Consider the following 21738-nt stretch of genomic DNA (forward strand, 5'->3'; position numbering starts at 1 on the left):
TATGGATTGGGTTGGGCTGACAGGAAGAGAAAAAATAGTACATTAACTTATAGGAATAATAGTACTGATTTTTTTTTTTTTATTATTAGACCTGGGCTATGGCCCAAGTTAGCCCATTACTAATCCAGTAGTCCCTCCCCTGGCCATATATATATATTTTCTATAAAATATGTTTCATTCCTTCTTCTCCCTTTTTTCTTGTTTTTTGCCCACACTTGCACATTTCAAATGCAGACCCTAGGATGATTAGGGTTTTTTTTCTACGTATTTCTTACACTCTCATTCTTTCCTCTTCCCCTAAATTTTCTTAATCTTTACCAAAAATTTAAGATTTTGAAGGATGATCAAATTTGTGAAACAAATAATAATATTAACTTCAATTTTGAAAAGCAATTTTAAAGTGATGGAATTGTGCTATCTCACGTAGCAAAGAAACGTTCTCTTATGTTTTAAGTAAGCAAAGTATCCATTTTTTTTTTCCCCTCCAAGTATCAAATACTTGGCCGTCTTAAGACGTGCACAACGTTCCTTTGTTACCAAGATAGCACTGGTCTTATAAATTGAAGTTAATGTATAATAGTGTTAATTCTTTCACCACTCTTTCTCTCTCCTCATTTTTTTTTTTTCTTCCTTCCTTAAGGTTTCTCTCCTCTCGTCTGGCTAATTCCTCTCTTTTTCCTCTCTTTTTTTTATTTTTCCAACTAAAGATCCCAAACAAATATGATCATCCGTCAAATTCTTTAATTTTTAGAAAAAGTTGAGAAAATTAGGGGAAAAAGAAAAAATGAGTGTAATAAATACCTAAGAAGCAAAACCCTAATCATGCTATCCCTCTGTATTTAAATTTTTTTCTCTTTCATAAATTTATTGTTGTACCCACCTTTGAATTAGAGTTTGCTCACCCCACCTCTTGGTTCATCACCTTTATCCATTAAAAAATGGGCGGAAGAGAGAAGGAAAGACTAGTGACATATTACAAAAGTTTTAAATTAAAAACTATCCTCAATTATACTCTCTACAAGTTTTAAATTACAATACTATCTTTTATAAATTACAATATTATAGATATAATGGTAAAAAAAAAAAAAAAATTAAAGTTTCTATTTCCTTTTCTCCTATAAATTTTGAGCTTATTTTCTTCTATTCCATCCAACAAAACAAAAAGAAAAAAAAGACACAATCTCTTCCCTTCTCTAGAATGTTTCATCAAGTATCAATCCTTTCTTCTCTCACTTCTAGTATGAAAGATGAATGTAATAATTTTTGTTACTGTTGTTTCTCAATTTTTTTTTTAGTACCAGGATTCTTCTACAATGGAAAATTGAAAACCAAATGTAATATATATTAGAGATAAATTGCTAATCCATTTTAATTCTAGAGAGGAAAAAGAAACCAAGAAACCAAGAAACCTGGTGGTCTTGAAGGAGAGTTAAAAACACCTAAAGCTTTTGTGTAATTCCCCTGAAAAAAATGAGGAAATCACTCAATTGTCTCTTTCAGCCAATTCTTTCCTCCAAAGTAGCGTAAACAAAGAGGAAGTACTCCTCTGCCAAAAGTTCCATGACATAAAGAAACCTTCTAAACACAGCATGCAGTCCCATGTCACATGCATGCAGGGGCAAAATAAGCATTGCAAAGCTGAAAATGGTTTATTTCAAATGCAATTCATCAGCAGCTCGGTAAATATCCATGGTTCACGTATAAAATAAAAATATAAAAAGACAGCACCATCTTTCTTTTTTAGCGCATCTCCATCCCGCAAAACTAGCCTAATTAGTACTCGTGGAGTAAGTACATGTTTCATATGTGCCTTTGAGATTGCGTTGGCCTGAACTTTAAAAGGCCTTTAGAGCAACACCACAAACACAGAGCAAATGGTGGCTTTAAAAGCTTCTGCTAATCTAAGAGCCTATGTATACAAAACAAAATATCAAAATATCACGATGACGTTATAACACCAGACTTCTAAAATAACAAATACATGGGATCATGCTTGTAAACCAAAAGCAAAGTCACTATACAGAGTTCAATTTACAGAATGCAATCTTATCATGACTTGTGATCTCTAACCCATGCACATTCCACCACTAAAAACCATCTTCACATTCTAACTGGTTTGGTTTGTGTACACAATGGCGAAGTACAGCCGAATAATCACCAAACTGAATGTCAGTAGGAGGGTGCAGATAAAAAACGTAAGAGATAGGCTTTGATACCAACATCGGTTTTTTGGTGGTGACTTCATCAAACAACTTTCCGAAGCTTGATTCATCAAATGGAAATGACTCTTTAAGAAAAAAGAAGCTATCCCTGCCCAACTTTTCCACCTGAAACAAACAATAACAGCATTCTCAAATAAATAGCACATAATTCTCATGACCACCTTGGTTACAAATGCTGAAAGTAGTTCCCATAAATGGAAATAAGTGGTACAACAGTTCCTTGAAAGAACACAAGAAGAAGGCTATATAATGGTTATGTAATCTAGAGAAAAATCACTGTAGCACCAAATGTAATTATATAATTTCATTACCATAGAATGAAATAGGTTACTATTCTTCAGTTTTAATATTATGGTCTAGAAATTTAGGACTATTATATATCACTTGTTACTCAAAAAAGATGTGTGGCAAGCTAAGAAATATGGATAAGATAATCAATCTACTTGATTAGGACTTGGTTCCAAATCTATAATAAAGCTTTAAATGAACAAAAGATTAACTCCAATGATGAAATTCAAGATTGCTTACAGCCAATGATGGACCTAGGAATTTAAGAAGGCTTATAGCCAATTTCTTAGCTTGGCAGTGAGTTTGGAACCGATCTGAACCGTTCTTTCACAGTTCGGTTCGGTTTGGTTCCATGTGTCACCGGTTCCGGTTCCAATTTTCTAGGAACAGTTGGGAATGGTTCGGTTCCGAATTAGCATTGAACCGTACCGAACTAGACTGTGTGCACCCCTAACATTGACACAACAAATCATAAAAAAAAAATTAAGACATGAAGATACATGAAATTAATAAATATATCGTTTTATATACTTGGTCCTGTATTTTTTGTGGGGAAAAAAAAAAAAAAAAAAAAAGGTATTTTAACAGTTTTTTATATTCGGTACTGTATTTTAGTTGTCATACTATTTTTCACTAACCTCACAAAAAAATATTTACAAATTATTCGTTTATTGTTTAAAAAACTACACCATTGAATCTACTCTACAGCAACAAGAACAATTGTTTTTTAAGCCAAAATTTCTAAAATATTTTATGTCATGACTCACGACCATCATATTATAAAAAAATGTTCAAAGAAGTCGCCATATTTTCCACTTTAACCTTCTTTTTTTTAAATTTCCAAATTATGTGACACAATTGTCAGAAATGTGTCCATGGCATGTCTATACCATGTCCACAGCGTGTCTGGAAATTAAAAAAATTCTGGACTTGTATTGTGTCTTGTCTGACACATGCCAGGCCAACACTAGATTCTTTGACCTAAAGGTGAGTCCAGGCCTCCTAAATTACCATCGATGTGGAGAAATAGAGAGTGAAGATCGAAACAAGAGGGAGTCCAGTAGTTTACTTTCTTTTGGACCTAAAAATATTAGTGGGGGCAAGAATATATAGGAGGAATACGAGTGTGAGAGAGATAATTGATTACCATGAATGTTGGGCAGAAGAGAGTGAAAAAAACCAAAAAACCAGGAAAAAAAAAAAAACGAGAGAGAGATGATTGCTTTACTAACTTTTGGATTAAAAAAATAAAATTGGGAAAGAAAAAGAAGTGGGGTATTTTTAAAAATTGAGTGGGGGCATTTTTAAATTTTTAACAAAAAATATAGGTAGTAATATAAATAGGATGCCCCCACTAGCCCTTACTAGGTTCATGCCTGCTTATAGCAGCGCATCTTTCCTCACATAATCTCACTTGAAAAGCCTAACCTTATTACAAACAACCATGCATTATGCAAACTACCATCCACTCTAAAAGCTTAAGTTGTTAACTTTAATAATTAAATCCTCTAACACGCCCCCACACGTGGCCTTCTTTTGGTCCAACAAGTGTTTTCAATTTTAATTATCAGTGTGACGGTGAAGTTTGAAATCAGAACCTTTCATGCTCTGATACTATGTTACCAACCATCTACTCTAAAAGCTTAAATACACATTAAACATGTAAAAACATATGAAGGCTGGAAATGATGTGCTATTAATACCTGTAATTGAGAAAATCGGATATTATTTGTAGTAAGTATAACTTGCACTTCATTCAAGGCATCTGCTAATATCCGGACAGCTAGATACTTGAAGAAAGTTTGCACGACAGTTCTGTGTTCTTCCCAATTTTCACTGTAGCTATCAAACTTGGGAAACCATAAAACACACTTAACTTCATTCCAAGGGATCCCTGTTTTGGAGATGATTGTCTGGTAAGGATGAGAAAGACCCCAAAGAATTCTGACACCTGTCAGTGATGGGTCAAATGTGGAGCTATCTCGCAGACATGTTGTGGAAATCATGACTGATGGATCGCAGTGGCGAGCGAGATGTGCAGAGAAATGTAAATCTGTGTCGTCTAATAAAAGTATGCGTCCATCCGAAGACTTGGGAAACAACTGGAGAAGTGATGCAGCATCAGCTTCTCCGTCTTCTGGCAAGCATACACTTGACCCACTGCATGATGAAGCTGGAAGACTTGAATCATGAGAAAAGAAACATGAATCTCCATTTCGACAACCCTGCAGATGCAATTTGACCGACATTAGAAAAAATAGAAATTACCTACGAATACAACATCAAGGAAAAGCAGCGGCAGCAACAAGAACGACTACGACAATAGAGCATCAAAGAAGTGATTCAAGAATTAACAAGCCCTTATAGTTTTGCTGCATTTCATTAAACTGTACTCCTGATGCAACAAATACTAAATTCTTGAAGTTTCTGCCAAGCATTCAAGCACCAACCATGTACCAAAAAACTAACAAGATGAAGTTTCTGTCAATAATTCAAGCACCATATCCCACATCATGCACACAAAAAATGACAAGGTGAAGTTTCTATCAAGAATTCAAGCACAATATCATGAGCCATAAAGGAACAAGCAGACTAGGATGGAAGTAATTTTGAAAAATCTCAGTAAAATGGAATCAGTGAAGGATATATATTGATGGTAAGATTTTGCTTAGTGCTACCAATTATCAAATGCACATATGATAAGACTCTTAACAGAACCAGACCAGTTCATTGGAATAATAACCCATAAGAACTCCAATGGGCAAGCATTTGTAAGACAAAATGCCCATATGTTAAATATATAAGAAAAGAAAGAGATATACGACATCAAAGAAGCTTTTGGAATTGTTATTCAAGACGTCAAACATAAAACTTTCATGTGCAGCAGCAAGCAAGAATGGGTAATTCTATATTATGTATAGCTCTTTCAGGATGGTCTCCCCCGTTCACAGCAATGAGGTTGAAGAGTTTGAAGTTGAATAGAATTCCAAGGTAATTATCAATGCAATTAGTGACCCCTTCTTCACTAAGATGTTATCTGATAACTCATTTCTTAAGTGTGTTTGATAAAGCAAATTTAATATAACATTTAGAATAAGTTTCACTTAGAATTTTTAGTGAAGGACACCTCGCTTATACCGGACACTTGAAATTCAATAAATTTAGGGAGGTGCTATTTGCACTCCATAAAACGCCTCAAACGCACCACTCATGTTTCTTGATAAATGAAACGACAAAAATAACCTTTAACTACATCTTTAATCTCCCTCTCATCTCTCTCCTCTTTTCTACTACTTTCTCTCTCTACTTGCTATCGCTGTCTCTCTATCTTCACCTGGATCACTTTTATCTCCCTAAATAAATTGACAATGAATTAAACCAAATAAAAATCACCATCATATCAATTAGGAACAAAAAAAGATAGATGAGTTAGTCCAGATAAAACTAGGATGAACCAATGAACTTTAAACAAATAAGAAAAATTATTGAGAGATTTAGTGGAGAAGCAAACCCATCAGGTGTCCATCGGCATTGAGGATGAAGTTGAGGAAAGGAAGGAACACAGAGAAATAGGGGTAATAGGAAGCTCAAAGGTTTGTAATATTACATTCCGTAGTTCATTCAAAACCATGGAGTTTTAAGTTAAATAGGAAGTTTAGTGTTATATTTGTCATTCAATTATACAAAAGTGGGAATGGAGCACCTGGGGTCTTTCTTGGAGCGTGAATATCATGTCCCTTTTATTTAATGACTATTAAATTAAAATGTTCAATATCATATCATGATCCTATTTAATAGATCATATTGTTCAACTTTATAAAATACTTAACAAAATTCATAATACTATGCTCACTATTGACATTAATTGCATTTCGTGATTGATTCTAAATATTTATGATAAATGTGTAAGGTTTGAATGATTAAAGTTTTTAATTGTTTCAGATTTGTAATCATGTTTAATTTGGTTAATGCATATGCGTATGAATGGACTAATGAGCATTAATTTACTTGATCCTCCTCTTAGTTGATATATAAAAAATCCTATTTGTCTCGCATATATTGAATTGTTCTGATTGTACATCGATTTTTTATTGAATAAATTTGCAAATAGAGAAGATATATGCATGTTTATTTAGTTAAATCCATTGAATTGATGTGTTGAAAATTTTCCTTATTTTGATATTGACTAGTTTGTGTTGCACAATTTAATTATTCTTTATATACTTTAATATGCATTATTACATCCGGCTCACATCTTATATTACGCCTTGCGCTTAGGCTCTAGGAGACCTTTGGCGTCTTAGTGCACCTTGAGCCTTTAATACCTATGCCGTTGTCTAGGGGCCTCACCAATTACCCCCTCTAACTTGATTGGGCACTAAATACAAATTTGGCAGTTTTCAAATCAATGGTTTATCTATTATTTTAGACGGGTAAAATTCCTAAATATTTCAACATATTTCAATGATGTTGCCAATGGATATAGGGACAGAAAAAGTGACAGTCATAATTTACAGATTACAACTGAAGGATACTAAATAGTAAAGATACTCAATTGTTGTGGATAAAATGGTAGATTGCTTAAATATGTGTTAGTATATGATACGAAGTCCAAGCCCAAATTTGGAAGTTCTTGGTAAGCCAATTTAATTTAGTCTTGAGAGTATAATAAGAGCATGAGAGAGACTATTTAGTAGACCTGTGAGCACTCGACCTTGCAGTGGCATCCATTTAATCCTAATCATGAATGGAGCAAGCCACGTGAAATCTCTTTTTCCATTCTTTCCTATTATATAACATTTCACCAATACAATTTAATTTTTAAAATCAGTTTTAATTACTTCATCCCATGTCAACCAAATCAAAATTTTGAATAAAAACCTTAAAAAATTTTAATCACCTCTTCATCATCAAATTTTCCCCAGTAAAGAGACAAAATCTTAGAGAGAAACACAACCATCAATCTTAACAGTTAATTTCCATCAAGAAGTATAGAAAAGTATATACACACTTTACTACTAGCACAGATGGTACCTGGCTACAAGCCCATGGGGAGTAGTACTTAGTACGCTAAAGTGATCAAGGAAAACTAAATAAACTCCTTAAAAGAGTAGTAACTGGAGCCAGACAAGTACCTGGAAAGAAAAAAAGAATTTGCAAGCAGGTCTTTTTGCTTGAATTGAATGAGAAAACAAGCATTGGTTGCCCCTGTTGCACAAGCCACTGATAAAATATCTACATAAAGAAGCTTCCCCAGTGACATGAGGACCATCATCTCTAACGTCTTTGTGCTGATTGCTAGATTCGTCTTCCATATATTGAAGTCTTATCTATTAAACACGATGCACAAAAGGAAAGATCAATCTCAATGTCAAGAATAATTTACACCAGTAACCACAATACAATACCTCTTTGACTATAGTTGCCAACTTTTCAGCCACTTCACTTGCTTGAAAGTGATTGGAAGCAACAAAAGGTACAGCAATACATTTCCTAGTATCAGTAACAGGCTCAAGGTGTTCATCATCTGCATCTCTGTTTGGCTGAGAGTTGAGAAGGCATGTATGTTGAAATTCGTAAGGATCATAGAAAGATGGTAGACCATCAGCTTTAGCCAAAAATTTGGGCCGAAATCGATGAACTGAATTTAATACATCTTCATCTGCACAGGAAGATATTCACAATGAAGAGGAACATTAGAGTAGTAATAAAATAACACTGGAAGAACCATACATATTTCTGCGACATGGCGTAGCGATGACTGAACAAGATTGTGAAAAGAGCACCATTCTTCTTCTAACTGGGGGAGCAGTAGCTGTGCAGCTTCCATCCCATTAATGTTCAAAAGGTGTTTCAACTGTTCAAGACGGTGCTTATCCTTCAAAAGAGGAATTGAATAAATCATATAACATTCAGGAACAAATCATACACTCAAAATCTGTTGAAAAATACAATTCCCAGGGTATTCAAGGCTTCAAGCAGCTTTACCTTGAACATCCGCTGCCAAAATTGAAATGCACATAGATTCGCCATATATACCACTTCCTTTCTACCAGTTAGGGCAGTACCCTTATTATTATCTGTGCTGTAGTAGCACTCGATATACTCCTCAAACTGAAGACCATATTGAAAATTGACTAATCAGGAAAAAGAACTGAGCTATATAATATAATGATGAACATCCAGAACTGAACATTTTAATAAACAATACCAAAATTTCCTGTCCAAAGGGACGAAGAATAGGTAGAGGCTGTGTGTCCATCAATATACCCATCAAAATGCCTTCACGTAGCATTCCCATGTCTCCAAACTTGAGTATAAGCACAGAAGCATCAAATGATAACGAAAAGCTGGCAAGCAATCTTCCGTAGAATGTAGGTTCAAATCGGTTCCTATGAGATGTTTTTTCCAATGCATGGATGTGAGATAGCAAACTCAATGCACCTTCAACAACTTCTGGATCTGGAGGATCTAGAGCCTTCTGCAACAAGACTAACATGACAAAGAAGCGCCATAATTAGGAACGCTTTTCATTTTCATTCAGATAATCCTGAAATACAAGAACTTGGACAATTATTATAATACGGCAGACGACACTTCAAGCTTTCAAGTCTACTTAGCAAAACCGGAATAATTTGTCAGGTTCACATCTAGATGCCTATATATATATATATATATATATATATATATATATATGTTGACCTTAAGGATTTCATCCAAGGACAATCTAGTAATTTTGATGATTACAAACCATTAGTGGAGTTAAGGACTAAGGTTTACATTGAGTGATATAGATGATTCATATTCCCACGATGACCTCAATGAAGCAATAAAGATAATTCCAAGTATTCCATTGTTCAAAATCACATCAATGGAAAGCAATGTAAAAAAAAAAAAAGTTGCAAGGAACCAAATGCAAGTCCACTCAAAAATAGTTTGGACTACAATGAACAAGCAGGTAACTCAAAGGAAGAAAGCAAGAATTACTCAAAGCCTAAACGATCATGGACAAAGCTTGAAGAAATGGGTAGATAGCTTGGTGAGTGTTTAGGATTCAATGTTAAAGTATTTATGAATCCATTTGAAACTCATCTCTATAGGAACATGCATATCATTTATATCATTCATGAATCCTCATAAACATCAGCAATTGACTAAGAGCTTCATTACATAAAAATGATATATGAAGTCTTTGCTAAGAATGAGTTAGTTCAAACTCTCATAAGCTTTGAAACAACTCAACACTTGAGCTAGAAATACTAAGACCATGCACTTTAATCATATGACTTATATTGGTTTCTAGAAAGTAGAGTTTTAAGGCATTGAACATAATTATTCACTTCTAAGACCTTTGTTACCGTGAGTTGGTATAAAATTCTAGGACCCAACACACTTGATAAACATCATCTCAAATGGTCCCTAGACTCTTAGAAATAGGACTTGAACTTAATTAAACCATTCATCAAAGTCCTAGGTGCTAGAGAGATGGTAATTTCATAAGAAGCAATTTTCAGCACAGAAAATTTCCTGACCAGGCTGCACTAAAACTGCTATAACTATTTCAGTAGTTGGGAGTATTTAAGTGAGGCCAGTGGCATTGGAAAGCTGACTTCGAGCCCTTCAACTTGATCTCAAATTTCACCTAATTTGGATTTAAATTGACTGAGATATGACCATCATAAAAAGCAAGTTTCAGAACAACAAATTTCCTGACTAGGTTGCGCTAAAACTGCCATAACTATTTTTGTAGTTAGTTTTTGAGTGAGGTCAGTGCCATTAGAAAGCTAACTTCAAGCCAATAAATTTGAAATCAAATTTGACCCAATTTGGATTTATATTGACTGAGATATGGGCAATTGAAAATCAAATGAAGTGCAGGAACTAATGTAATCCATCAGATCACATCATGTAATCGATAAGATGACTAAAACAACAAGCATGTTGAATTGCAAAGTCATCTAACCGATCAGATAACTCATGTAATCGATCAGATCACTCATCTAATATGAAGTTCTAGAAGCATCCCAACGGCTATAATGACCATTTGACTTCATGGGAACTTACCATAATGCCCCCAAACGGCTATATTCATCAAAGGGCTATAAATTCACAATGTTTGGACATTGTGGGCGAAGAAAAGAACTTGAGAGATCCTACTGAGTGCATAAGAGTTTTTGTTCTTCACTTGTATTATCTTCTCTCATACATTTCATTCATAGAGTATTGAGCTTCATTTATATTCATATATACTCTAGTTATGAGCTTGATTTGCATATCAATCTTGGGAGATATTATTGTGCAACAAATTCTTTCAACAATCTATTGTAAGGGTTGGTGTGACTTTTTTTAGCAAAGGAAGAAAAAGCAAGTTCGCTTCAAATTGTAAGGGTTGGTGTGACCCAAGATTGGTGTGATCCAAAGGAAGTCTAAGGGAAGGTTGTTCTCTTAGCAAGGTCTTACTTCTTGTAAAGGTTTGCTCTCCACCCGTAAGGAGAAGCCATAGTGGATTTGGGAAAGTCTCAAGAGGGATTTTGAGCAAAGGAGTAGGAGTTTCCGAACCTCGCAAAAATCATCGTGTTATAGTTTGCAATTTCTCTTCCCTCATCTCTCTTATAATTGTGCTATTAATTGCTTACTTTCATATCTTATAATTGCATAATTGTGATAAGTAGTTTACTTGAAATTGCAATTCTATATAATCGAAAATTAGCCATTGTTTAACTAAGACTCTATTCAAACACCACCCCCACCCCCCCGGTAGAGTCATTTATTGGGTAACAATATATATATATATATATATATATATATATATATATATATATATTAATGGGCCAGCCTAGGCAAGGGGGGCTTTTTAGAAAAAAATAATAATAATTTGGGGGGGGCACTTTGTAATAATATACAAATTATATGCTATATATATATAATTTAATGGGCCATCTTGGGCTCAGGGGGAGCACGTGCCACCCTGGGCCCAAGCTGGCTCCGTCCATGTTCACATCTTCTCACTTGATCTTTTAGATCCTCCCAAATCTTTCGATGATGAGATAGTTGCCCATCATCCTATCCAGAAACCAAAAATATGGAAAATGCAGGGATCATAAATAACACAGTTGTTTGCTGATTAGAAAGAATCCATGAGACATACCAGATTCAATTATTATTATTCAACTTAGAGCTGAAACTCATAGGGGGTCAGTTGAGTTGATGCCAAAACGAAGGGCGACTGGAGAACTCAACAGGCTAGTGATATCCCAACCCAACTTCACCTCAAATAAAAGGAGCATGCTCAACACAAGTCCAGATTAGATAATAAAAATAAAAAGAAATCAAGCAGGATGGTCATGCTGCTGTGTTCGAATAAACTATTAACTTTTCGAGCAACTTTCAATAATTTGTTGTTTATCTATTGATGCCTCTGTTACGACCCTTGACCAGCTTTAAATTTTAAAATAGGAAAATCAATAGCAAAGACAAAGCTCTATAATGAAATGGACGGGCATAACATAAGATGCCCATAAGAGTTAAAATTAATTAAATTAGTGGTTCATGTCTTTATTTTATTATTATTTAACAAGGCAAGAAGTGTTAGAAGTTATATTAGTAGATGCAAAGAATCGAAGCCTGGCGCTCCAAAGTCCACCGAAGGAACCCACTGGGCTATCGAAGCATTTGCATGTCTTGATCATCGGTGAAAAAGATATTGTACTCTTTGAAAACTAATTAATCCAAAATTTGAATTTATTTCACGCTTTTATAAATAATAAATAAAAAGTCCACATGCTATATATGAGCACAATTCTAAAAGTCTATAGGTGGCGACGTGATGAATGACTTGTAAACGGTGATGAAATTTAGAACATGCAATAAATAGAGAAAGTGGCAGGAAACACTTGATTGTTTCAGTCATAGGGATGACATAGTATTTTAATTTCTTTTTTTTTGGATTACTTAACTAGGTTAGTGAATAAACGCAATGGAATAAATATACCAGAATACCTCTGGGGTCATTAATGGCTTTTGATTCAGCGCAACAAATCAGAAGTACTTGCTGTCTTAACGACAAGCTCAGTATCGCTGGGCACTCATACTCCTGTAGCTGATTGAAGAAAGATCCTGTAACCAATCGATAAATCTGGCCATCACAAGTCCGACCAGTTCTTCCCCTACGCTGCTCAGCCTACGGCACATAGCATTTAGCATATCTTCTCAAACAGGAAACCTAGGAACCACAAATAATTCCTCAATACCTGAGATTTTGAAACCCAGGTGAGCTCTGCAGAGTCATTCTTCCTAATACTATCCCAAAAAACTCGTAAAGAACGGCATGAATCAATGACAAATGCTACTTTTGGTATTGTCACTGAAGATTCTGCAATATTCGTGGCCAATATTACCTGCACCAGAAGAAACTTTCAGAGAATAGCCACGACCAAGTCAAGATGTAAAGGTCGTTATGCATTCTAGTTCATCAAGGCAGGGTATTGGGAAGGGTGGAGTGCAGACAGATCTAAACTTCTATATTATTTTGTATCAAAGCTGCCTTCTCACATTTACTAGGACGTATTTTGAAGAATTTATATGCTCAAAAAGATAAATAATTGATGTAAAAGATTGGCTAAATAAGATTTAAGAAAAAAAAAAAATTCATAGACACACTTGACGAGTCCCGGTACTCCTTTAATGTTCATTCACTGAATCTAGTGTCTACACTGCCCCGCCACTCCTTGCTTCTATAACATGAAATATTCACATTTATTATTTGTTCTTCTCTCTTGATACTTCCAAATAAAATAGAAAAAGCAACATTAAATCACTTAAGAAAGTAAGAATAGAAGAGTTTCCTTCTTGTTCACACAAACAGGCACATCGACATCATTTAGATTTTTTTTTCCCTTTTCCACCACCTCGTTTACAATTAACCATATCTAAAATCAAAACTAAATCTGAGTCAGTGAAAGTGGAGTAATAATAACTTTCAAAAAAAAAAACAAGAAGAAGTTGAGTAATAATATGCAATGTAAACACAAAGTGAAAAATGTTGTGCACCTACAAAATTGCGGAATCAATAGAAGGGAACCCCTAACCACATAACGCCATTCAAAAGAAAGAATATGGAAAATTCAAAGGCTTACCTTGCGATGGGACTTGCAGATTTTCATTGCCATGAAGGCTTGTTCAGTGTCGATACTGCTATGTAAAATGTGAATTTTGAAAAAAGAACTATGAGGCTTCAGAAGGAACCACTGCTGCACCAGTGAGTGGTATGTTGGAAGGAAAACCAAAATACTTTTTTCAATATCTGGCTCATGTTTATGAATGTGCATCACCAAATCATGTATAAGTGTGTGCACTTCGGACTTGATATCAGCTCCGGCCATGGAAGGGCTTGGCCCAGAACAATATTTCAAAGACAATAGCTCCGACTTTATTCCAAGAAGTTCGGTTACCTGTTCAGTCAACAGCTAACAATAATAACTGATAACTTATGCATGACAACAATATAATTACCATGAAGCTCACAAAGAGGACACCAACAAATGGAGCAATAAAGCACCGGTCTAGAAGTTGATTTTCTAAATATTGAAGCGTTAAAAGGAAGCAAAAGCATGATTCTTTTGTTAGTTCCTATTTTTACAAGGTAGAGATGCCGCACATTAAAATAAAAAAATAAAATAAAAAAGAATATTATCAATGACTATAAACTTATGTATTGTGCGTGAGACCCTAACATTATAGAAGGTGAATGTTAACATCAACTACGATAAGGGACATTTGCCTTACCAACAAGAACACAAGAATGCTCCCCTGCAAGGAGAATGAATAGAGGGCCTTTGTCTTCTACAGCTCTAATTTTTAAAATAGGTTAATCTTCTTCTTTATTACAGTCCAAAATCCTTCCATGAGTAAGCCATTCACTTGCTCTATGAATGACAAACAAAGATTTCAGTTTCAAGGTTTTCTTCCTTAATTGTTTGCTTATTATTAGGTTGTGTTAAATGTGGTGGAGGTTGAAATCATTGGCATCCCTGGTCACTGAAGGAAGTGGCATGGGATTTAAATTGACAACGGTGTTGCCAGAAGCAATATGTTTATTATCGGATAAGACAGTGGTAATGGAACCAACAGACAACGTAGCATAATTTGGACCCCTTGTTGGTTGGTTTGGATTGAATATTCACCCTTTGAAGGCGGATCAGGGATTTCACCAATAAACCCGCGTGATGAATCATCAGCAACATCCTCTTCCCTTTTCTGTTGCTGTTTTGATTGTAATCCTCCAGAGGCACAGGAGACATGAATAGCTACTAACATGAGTTTAAGAGACGGCACAGGAGAACATTTTCGTGAACAGAAAAAATGGGAATGTTGCTAGTGTTTATCGCTGTAGGGGATGTCGGCAATCCCCTTGTAAATAGGATTTACCTGTTCAAGATATGAAACTCTTCGCTGATAAATTGTATGCTGACCAGCACTGGGGATTGCAAGCACTTCTACTCTTTCACCCCGACCAAGATCCTTGAAGTAATCTCTATATCTTGCAATATCAGCGGTAGCAGACATCAATACTACCCTGAAAAAAATATTCAAAAAAACTATTACATCCATGAGAAATAGCCAGCTATGGCCCCATGATTTCAACTAAGATGCATGGCATGCAAGTGGTTAAGCCCTCCCTCTTGTAGTTTCAAACAGACAAAAATAAGTAAAAAATCACACATGTGCAAAGTGATAAAGAAAAAAATTGTGAACTAGGGGGAATGAGATGTTTTGACCTCAGGTCATTGTTCTTAAGCAAAAACTGCTTCACACAAACAAGAACAAGATCAGACTCTACAGATCTTTCGTGCACTTCATCGAGAATGATAACCTTGTACTTGAGCGCATTCAAACCCTTCTCCCGCATCTCATCTAACAAAACTCCAGCAGTTTTGAAGACAATCTTTGATCTGCAGCACAATATTTTTACAAGGGGTAGAACATAAGCAGCTGGGCTAGTTGTAAAACATACACAAGTAAAATAATAATGACAGTAATTAAAGAGAAAATGAAAATGTTTCAGGACAATTTTGATTCAGACTAAGAATAGCCAAAGGCCCAAAGCCACTGGAGGGAGACAGAGACAGAGGGAGGGAATAGGAAAATATGACCTCTGTTATCTACAAGATTATAGCTTACGCCAAAATGTTAAACCCCTGCAAGTAGTCAATCAACACAACATTGGTCCTACCAAAGTGCCAATAGATGAGCTAACTCGATCTCTCCAAAAATAGCGACGAATCCTATATCATGTGAATAGGCACCATAATCATGCCATAGTGCCAACAACACATTGAAAGATGCAATACGTGCCAATTCAAATCAATGTGAGAAGACAAAGAAAAATAACAGCCTCTATCAAAACAGAGGCACATACACTCTGAAAACGTATATAGAGATTGAAAGATGAGGATTCTTTGGCATTTGACCAAGCTTATAAGCAAGCAGGTCAAGTAAGAACGGACTATTCAAGCCTCCTCTCCAACACATCCCCACCTACAAACAAAAAAATTGGGGGGGAGGAGCAAATTCAGGAAAACCCCACCGTGTGCAAAATCTAGAAAACCCCTTAGAGAAGTACGTGATAATATAACAGCCTCTAACAGAAGCATTCCATTCTTGCCAGCACAGGAAAGGCAAACAAGAGTGAAATACTATATCCCTGTCAATATAAAAATTTGTAAATGTTTACAAGTCAAAATCAGAATATGCAGACAACGAATTCAACTAATCCCTAGCGCCGAAGGTGATGCAAATAAAAAATTCCATGAACGGAGAAGGAACAACTCACACAATTTACAAGTGACGGCATGAAGCTTAAACCTGTATAAGGACTAGGATCCTTAACAGTGTATTGGCTAGAATATACCTTTCTGATAGGACCTTTGAGTGGCCTATGTGGTATCCAACCTCGCCCCCAACTTCACAATGACGAGCTTTTGCTACCATTCTAGCAACCGCTACAACAGCGAATCTCCTTGGCTGTGTACATAATATGGGTTTCATGTTTTCTTGTAGAAGAAATTGTGGAACTTGAGAGCTCTTCCCTAAACAATCAGAACAAGGGGAAAAAAATTATATTCAAGAAAATCATACAAATCAAGAAATATAGGTTTTATCACCACATAACAAGTAAATCTATAGAATGCAAAATTTAATATCAAAAAGTCAGAATGTGATAAAATTATTAAGTAGATTAAGACAATCAAATGCAACATCACCCAAGAGAACCAAACAACTTCAAGATGACATCATTCAATACTCTTGTTATGTCTAACAATACAACATAGACAATTAAGCTGAGTTCCTCACAACCAATTTAAAATTGAAACACCAAAATTACCTGAAAAAGATTCAAAGCAAATAGACAACCTTCTTTAGCATGAAATTATTTAGTTTTAGATGATCAGAAATTAAAGAAGACAAAAAGAATACTCAAAACCATATAACTTTGAAAACTATAAATCAACTCAAAAATCCCCCTAGTCTCTCCTTTCTTGAAAACAGATACTAGAAAACTATTTTTCCTTTCTTTCTTATTTCCTCTTTTTCTTCAGCTCCCTTGCCAAGGGAAACATAGCGAGAAAGAATGAAATACATACCATTGTTTAGGCACTCAAATCAAACCAAATATCTCTATATATGAACTGGAGAGATAAAGAGTCACAAACAGTTCTAAATTAATTCAAACCCTAAAAACAGAACCATTGGATAAAGAATTATAAATCTACCCATTGTTTCGACACAAAAAACAAAACAAAACAAAACAAAAAGAAATTTCGAGTAAAAAATTACCTTTTGTTGGTATTAGATCATTTGATTTTAGATTCTTGGAAGATAAATCGGAAGTGTTGAAAACCTGTTTTCAGTTCATTTAATTCCCATGAAAACCAAAAATCAACGCAGAAATCCTTGTAATTTCTCGTTTCTTGGTGGAACTAAACGCTAAATAATATTTTTATCTTTTCTTCTTTTTTTTTCTCGCATTTGTTGTTCAGTGATCAACAAATAATGAAAATAATCGGAGAAAGAATGAGAAATGTAGCCGTGTTTCTCCACTCAAATCAAACAAAAAGTAATTGACAAGTAAATACAGAGTAGATGAAGAGAGTGTGTGTTTGTATGTGTGGAAGTACCACAGCCAGTTTCGCCGACTATCAAAGTGACGCGATTATCTTGAATCTTCTCAACGATTTTATCTCTGAGAGACATTACAGGAAGACCAGAGAACTTCGACGAAGAAGCGAACGGTGACGAATTCGAAGAGTAACTGGACGAAGTCGGAGATGATGATGACCCCATTGTCGAAACCCTCGCCTCACTCCTTTCCTCTTCTCTCTCTATATTACGATTACAAAAAATCGCTCTCTGTGTCCCCACTCTCTCCCGCCTAGTACTACGTTATTTCCTCAAAAGGTGTTTGTTTATACTCTGACACAGAGACGCGGTCGCGTAGACTTGAGGACAAGACTTGACCTCATGGTATATTTAGAGTCAATCAAGGTGACTTCTCCTTGCTTGGGCCAATCATGTGCGATGGTTTACTGTCAATACTATACGAGCATTTACTTGGTTACTAAGTTAGAATTTGTGGATCCCCACCTCACTTGTATTTTTTTTATCTTTTCCGACTGGTTTTTTTGTTACTCAAACTGAACTTTTATTTTACTCACTTTTATTTCTCTGCTTTCTATTTTGAAACCAAAAAAAGATTTTATTTTGTTATCCAATAAATAATAATTAATCCATTCCTCTTATTATCATTACTTTTCTCTTTTCTTTTTTCTGACAAAATTTTCGTTTATCGAGATAGTCATTTTTATATAATAATTATTACCTCAATCTCATATTAGTAATACACTTGTTCATTGTAAGATTTTTTAATTAGTTGTTAATGTTGATAAGTCAAATAAAACAAAATTCTTTACTTATTTACTCTTTTAATTTTTCAAAAATAAATAATTTAATATTATATACATTTAAAGTTAAAAAAAAATTAATAATTTTAAAAAGGTGGAATGTCTTTCTACTGCACTTTCAACCCGGGAAACATTTGTACTCTAGTACTGTCTTTGGTGTGCAAGAATGAAATGGAATACAAGTGGTAATGAAATGAAAATGAAAATGAAATGGAATGACCATTCTCATTCTATTGTTTTATTGTAAATATGAAATGTGTAGGAATGTAATGATAATAACCATTCAACTGTTTGGTTTGACCAATTTAGAATTTATAATGGAATAAATTTCAAATTAAATTATTCAAAATATCTCTTTTAGTAACAAATAAATTAAATTAACAAAATGGTATTCTCTAATAATTTTTTAAAATAAATGGTGGCAATGGCGGTGGTGGATAGTGGTGGAGGTGGAAAGCGATAGTGGTGTAGGTAGTGATGTTGAAAGGCAGTGGCGATGGCGATGGTGGAAGACGGTGGAAGGCGGCAGTGGTGTTGGTGGAAGCGGTGGCAGTAATGTGGCGGTTGTTGTCGAAGGAGATAATGGTCGTGGTGAAAACCAGTGGATGTGATTGTGGTGGAAGGCAGTGGAGGTAGCGGTAGTGGAAGGTGGTGGTGGTGGTGGTGGAAATTGTTGACGATGGTGGTGGTGGAAGGTGTGTTGGGGATAATTAACTCCCTCCAACCCACTCAACGGTCCGCTGTTGTTGAGAGTTAAATCCCTCATTCATCACAACCAGCGAAAGTATCATCACATCACATCAACACAAGTATATATGGAGATAACAATCATACACATCCACGCACAACACAATATTTTACATGATTCAACCAACTCTAGGGTTACGTCCACGGAAGAGAGATATTTCACTATTATGAATCAAGGAAAATAATATACAACTACATGTCAAAACTCTACTCACTTACTCATCATCTCTTTTGAGGCTACATGTATACACTCGGGGATTACATATACTCTCCCATTTCCTCACAATGCTAACCCTTAAACCCCTTACATCTTTTCTCTATCTCTAAACCTCTTACACCCTTCTCTATTTGTAGAGTCTTCTGTAATGACCCGGTCATTTTCCTTCATTTATTTTTTCTCAAATTTTACGGATAAATTTTTTTCCGTTTAATTTTCTTTTCTGACTTCTGTTTCTTGTCACTTGGTGTCATCTCAAGTGCTTGGAAATGGTTTTCAAGACTCTTTTGTTTGGATTAACAATTTTCTTTAACGACCGAGTCATTTTCATATTTTTCGTTTTTCGACACTATTCACTTTTCATCATTTTTCCTATTTCGTCTTTTCCCCGTTTGTCACTTTTTGGCACAACCTCACTTTTCGTGCTCAGAGTTGGTTTTCGACTTCACGTGTCTTCATCCTAAGTGGTTTCCACGAAATACATATCTTTACTTTTGCAATAAAGTACTCTGGTTACTCCCAGTGTCTATAGGGGCGTGGATGCATAGTTTTTCAGAATCTTTTTATTTTCTTGGGGTGTTTTTCATAAATATCTTTTGAAGATATTTTATTTCAGGGGTTTTTAAGAAATTATTTTTGGAAGATATTTTCATTCTGGGAAGTTGTGCAGTTTTCACTTTTTGGAGGGGCCATTGTGCAATTAACGAAAGTTATTGCAAAAATACTTCTTTTTGAGCCTGGATCCTCGTACGGGATTCATTTTCACTTTTCGTCGACTCGTGTACTCATAGAATTCTTTTTTTGTCGTTTTTCTCCAGTTTCAGGGTTTATGGCCCCGGTTGCCGCCGAATAGAAGGAGATCATCAACAAAACAGAGATGAGTGATCTTATTTGCCTTGCATCTCCAATGATACTTAAAGTGGCTATCCTAAGTAACAAGCTTATTGATGATGGAGTCCAACACATCCATCACAATCACAAAAAGAAAAGGTGAAATGGGATCACCTTGTTTTAATCCTTTAATACCTTTGAAGTACCCAGCTAACTTTTCATTAATAGAGATAGAGAAAGATGGAGATGAGATGTATGCTAAAACCCACTGGACAAATACTCTGGGGAATTGCAGGATTGTGAGGAATTTAATAATGAACTTCCAGTTAACAGAGTCATAGGCCTTATGGAGGTCAATCTTCAGAGAACACTTAGAGGAGCCAACACTAGGATGATATCCTTTCAGTAGTTCTTGGACAATAAAAATCCTATCACCAATTATTCTATGTTTTATGAAGGCAGTTTGGTATTTACCCAAAATGAAAGGTAGCACAGGTTGGATCTTCTCAGCAATGAGTTTGGAAATAACTTTAGCGTTACAACAAACTATAGGCCTGTAATCATTCATAGAAGAATGATTAACAACTTTAGGAACAAGAGCAAGGTAAATGGAGTTTACCTCCTTGAGAAGTTGGCCATTGAGAAAGAACTCCTTCACAGCCATAGAAACATCATTGCCAACAATAGGCCACACTTTCTTGAAAAATAAAGCATTATACCCATCAGGTCCAGGGGACTTTGTGCTATTTAAAGAAAAAAAACAGTCCCTAATTTCTTTCAAAGATGGAATAGCAGCTAGAGACTCAATGAACTGGCTTGGCACCTTTTTGTTGAAGATTCCATTCAAGGCATCAGTGCCATGATAGGAGAATGGTTCGCTTCCTAAAATGTTTTGAAAGCAATGGACAACTTCATCTTTTTATGCCACTTGGAGATTCCATTGATCCACCATCAATAAAGTTGAGTTTAACAATCTTCTTCCTATTGCATCTAGTGTTGAATGTCTTCACGAAGAAATTTGAGTTTTGATCCCCCTCTTTAAGCCATTTGACTCTGGACTTCTGAAGGTAAAACTGCTCCTCAGCAATGGATATGTTATGAAACCCCTGCAGTAACTCATTTTCCTTTCTCCTAAGGTGCTCATTACCAGGGTCATTATCAAGAGCCATTTGGCAAGTACTAAGAGCATCTTTAGCCTTAACTACTCTCTAAGACACATCACTAAAATCCTTCTTGTTTAGTAACTTCAATTTATGTTTGAGTAACTTAAGCTTCTTCGTCACCAAATACATAGAAGTGCTAGGAATCTGAGTTTGCTATACAGAAACCACAGTGGTTAGAAAATCTTTGTGATTGCCATGAAGTTAAAAAATTTAAATGGAATATTCTTTTTTGGATTGGGGATTCCACTACTGATAGTCATTGGGGAGTGGTCTAAAACCCCAAAAGGAAGAAACTCACAGTTGGAAGTAGG

The 21738-nt window shown here is 35.3% G+C and overlaps 1 protein-coding gene across 2 annotated transcripts; it reads right to left on the minus strand.

Moving 5' to 3' along the window:
- Nucleotides 1–1626: 1626 nt before the first annotated feature.
- On the minus strand, nt 1627–17957 carry LOC132268833 (DExH-box ATP-dependent RNA helicase DExH8). Of its 2 annotated transcripts, none has more exons than XM_059769691.1 (14): nt 17687–17957; nt 16420–16597; nt 15287–15460; nt 14937–15084; nt 13646–13960; nt 12761–12907; nt 12510–12690; nt 8722–9002; nt 8499–8624; nt 8244–8388; nt 7919–8172; nt 7646–7840; nt 4214–4735; nt 1627–2327 (listed from the first exon to the last, which is right to left on the minus strand). In XM_059769691.1, the coding sequence occupies exons 1-14, from the start codon at nt 17850–17852 to the stop codon at nt 2088–2090; spliced, it is 3072 nt and encodes a 1023-aa protein (XP_059625674.1). In that variant the 5' UTR covers nt 17853–17957; the 3' UTR covers nt 1627–2087. The 2 variants fall into 2 exon arrangements, with proteins under 2 accessions (XP_059625674.1, XP_059625675.1); XM_059769692.1 differs by lacking the exon at nt 17687–17957 and adding an exon at nt 17346–17549.
- Nucleotides 17958–21738: the final 3781 nt, after the last annotated feature.

This window comes from Cornus florida, unplaced genomic scaffold (genome assembly GCF_030987335.1).
Source record: "Cornus florida cultivar Cherokee Brave unplaced genomic scaffold, ASM3098733v1 CherokeeBrave_3.0.0_Hap2_Chr08, whole genome shotgun sequence".
Lineage (NCBI taxonomy): Eukaryota > Viridiplantae > Streptophyta > Magnoliopsida > Cornales > Cornaceae > Cornus > Cornus florida.

What these genes read in the sequence shown, in the direction of transcription:
- LOC132268833 (XM_059769691.1), bottom strand. Translation starts at nt 17,852, where the DNA reads ATGGGGTCATCATCATCTCCGACTTCGTCCAGTTACTCTTCGAATTCG. An exon ending in TCAAAGGTCCTATCAGAAAG is followed by an intron (nt 15,461 to 16,419) that starts GTATATTCTAGC and finishes ATTGTGCTGCAG; the next exon opens with ATCAAAGATTGTCTTCAAAA. An exon ending in GAGTTTCATATCTTGAACAG is followed by an intron (nt 13,961 to 14,936) that starts GTAAATCCTATT and finishes TTGACTGAACAG; the next exon opens with GTAACCGAACTTCTTGGAAT.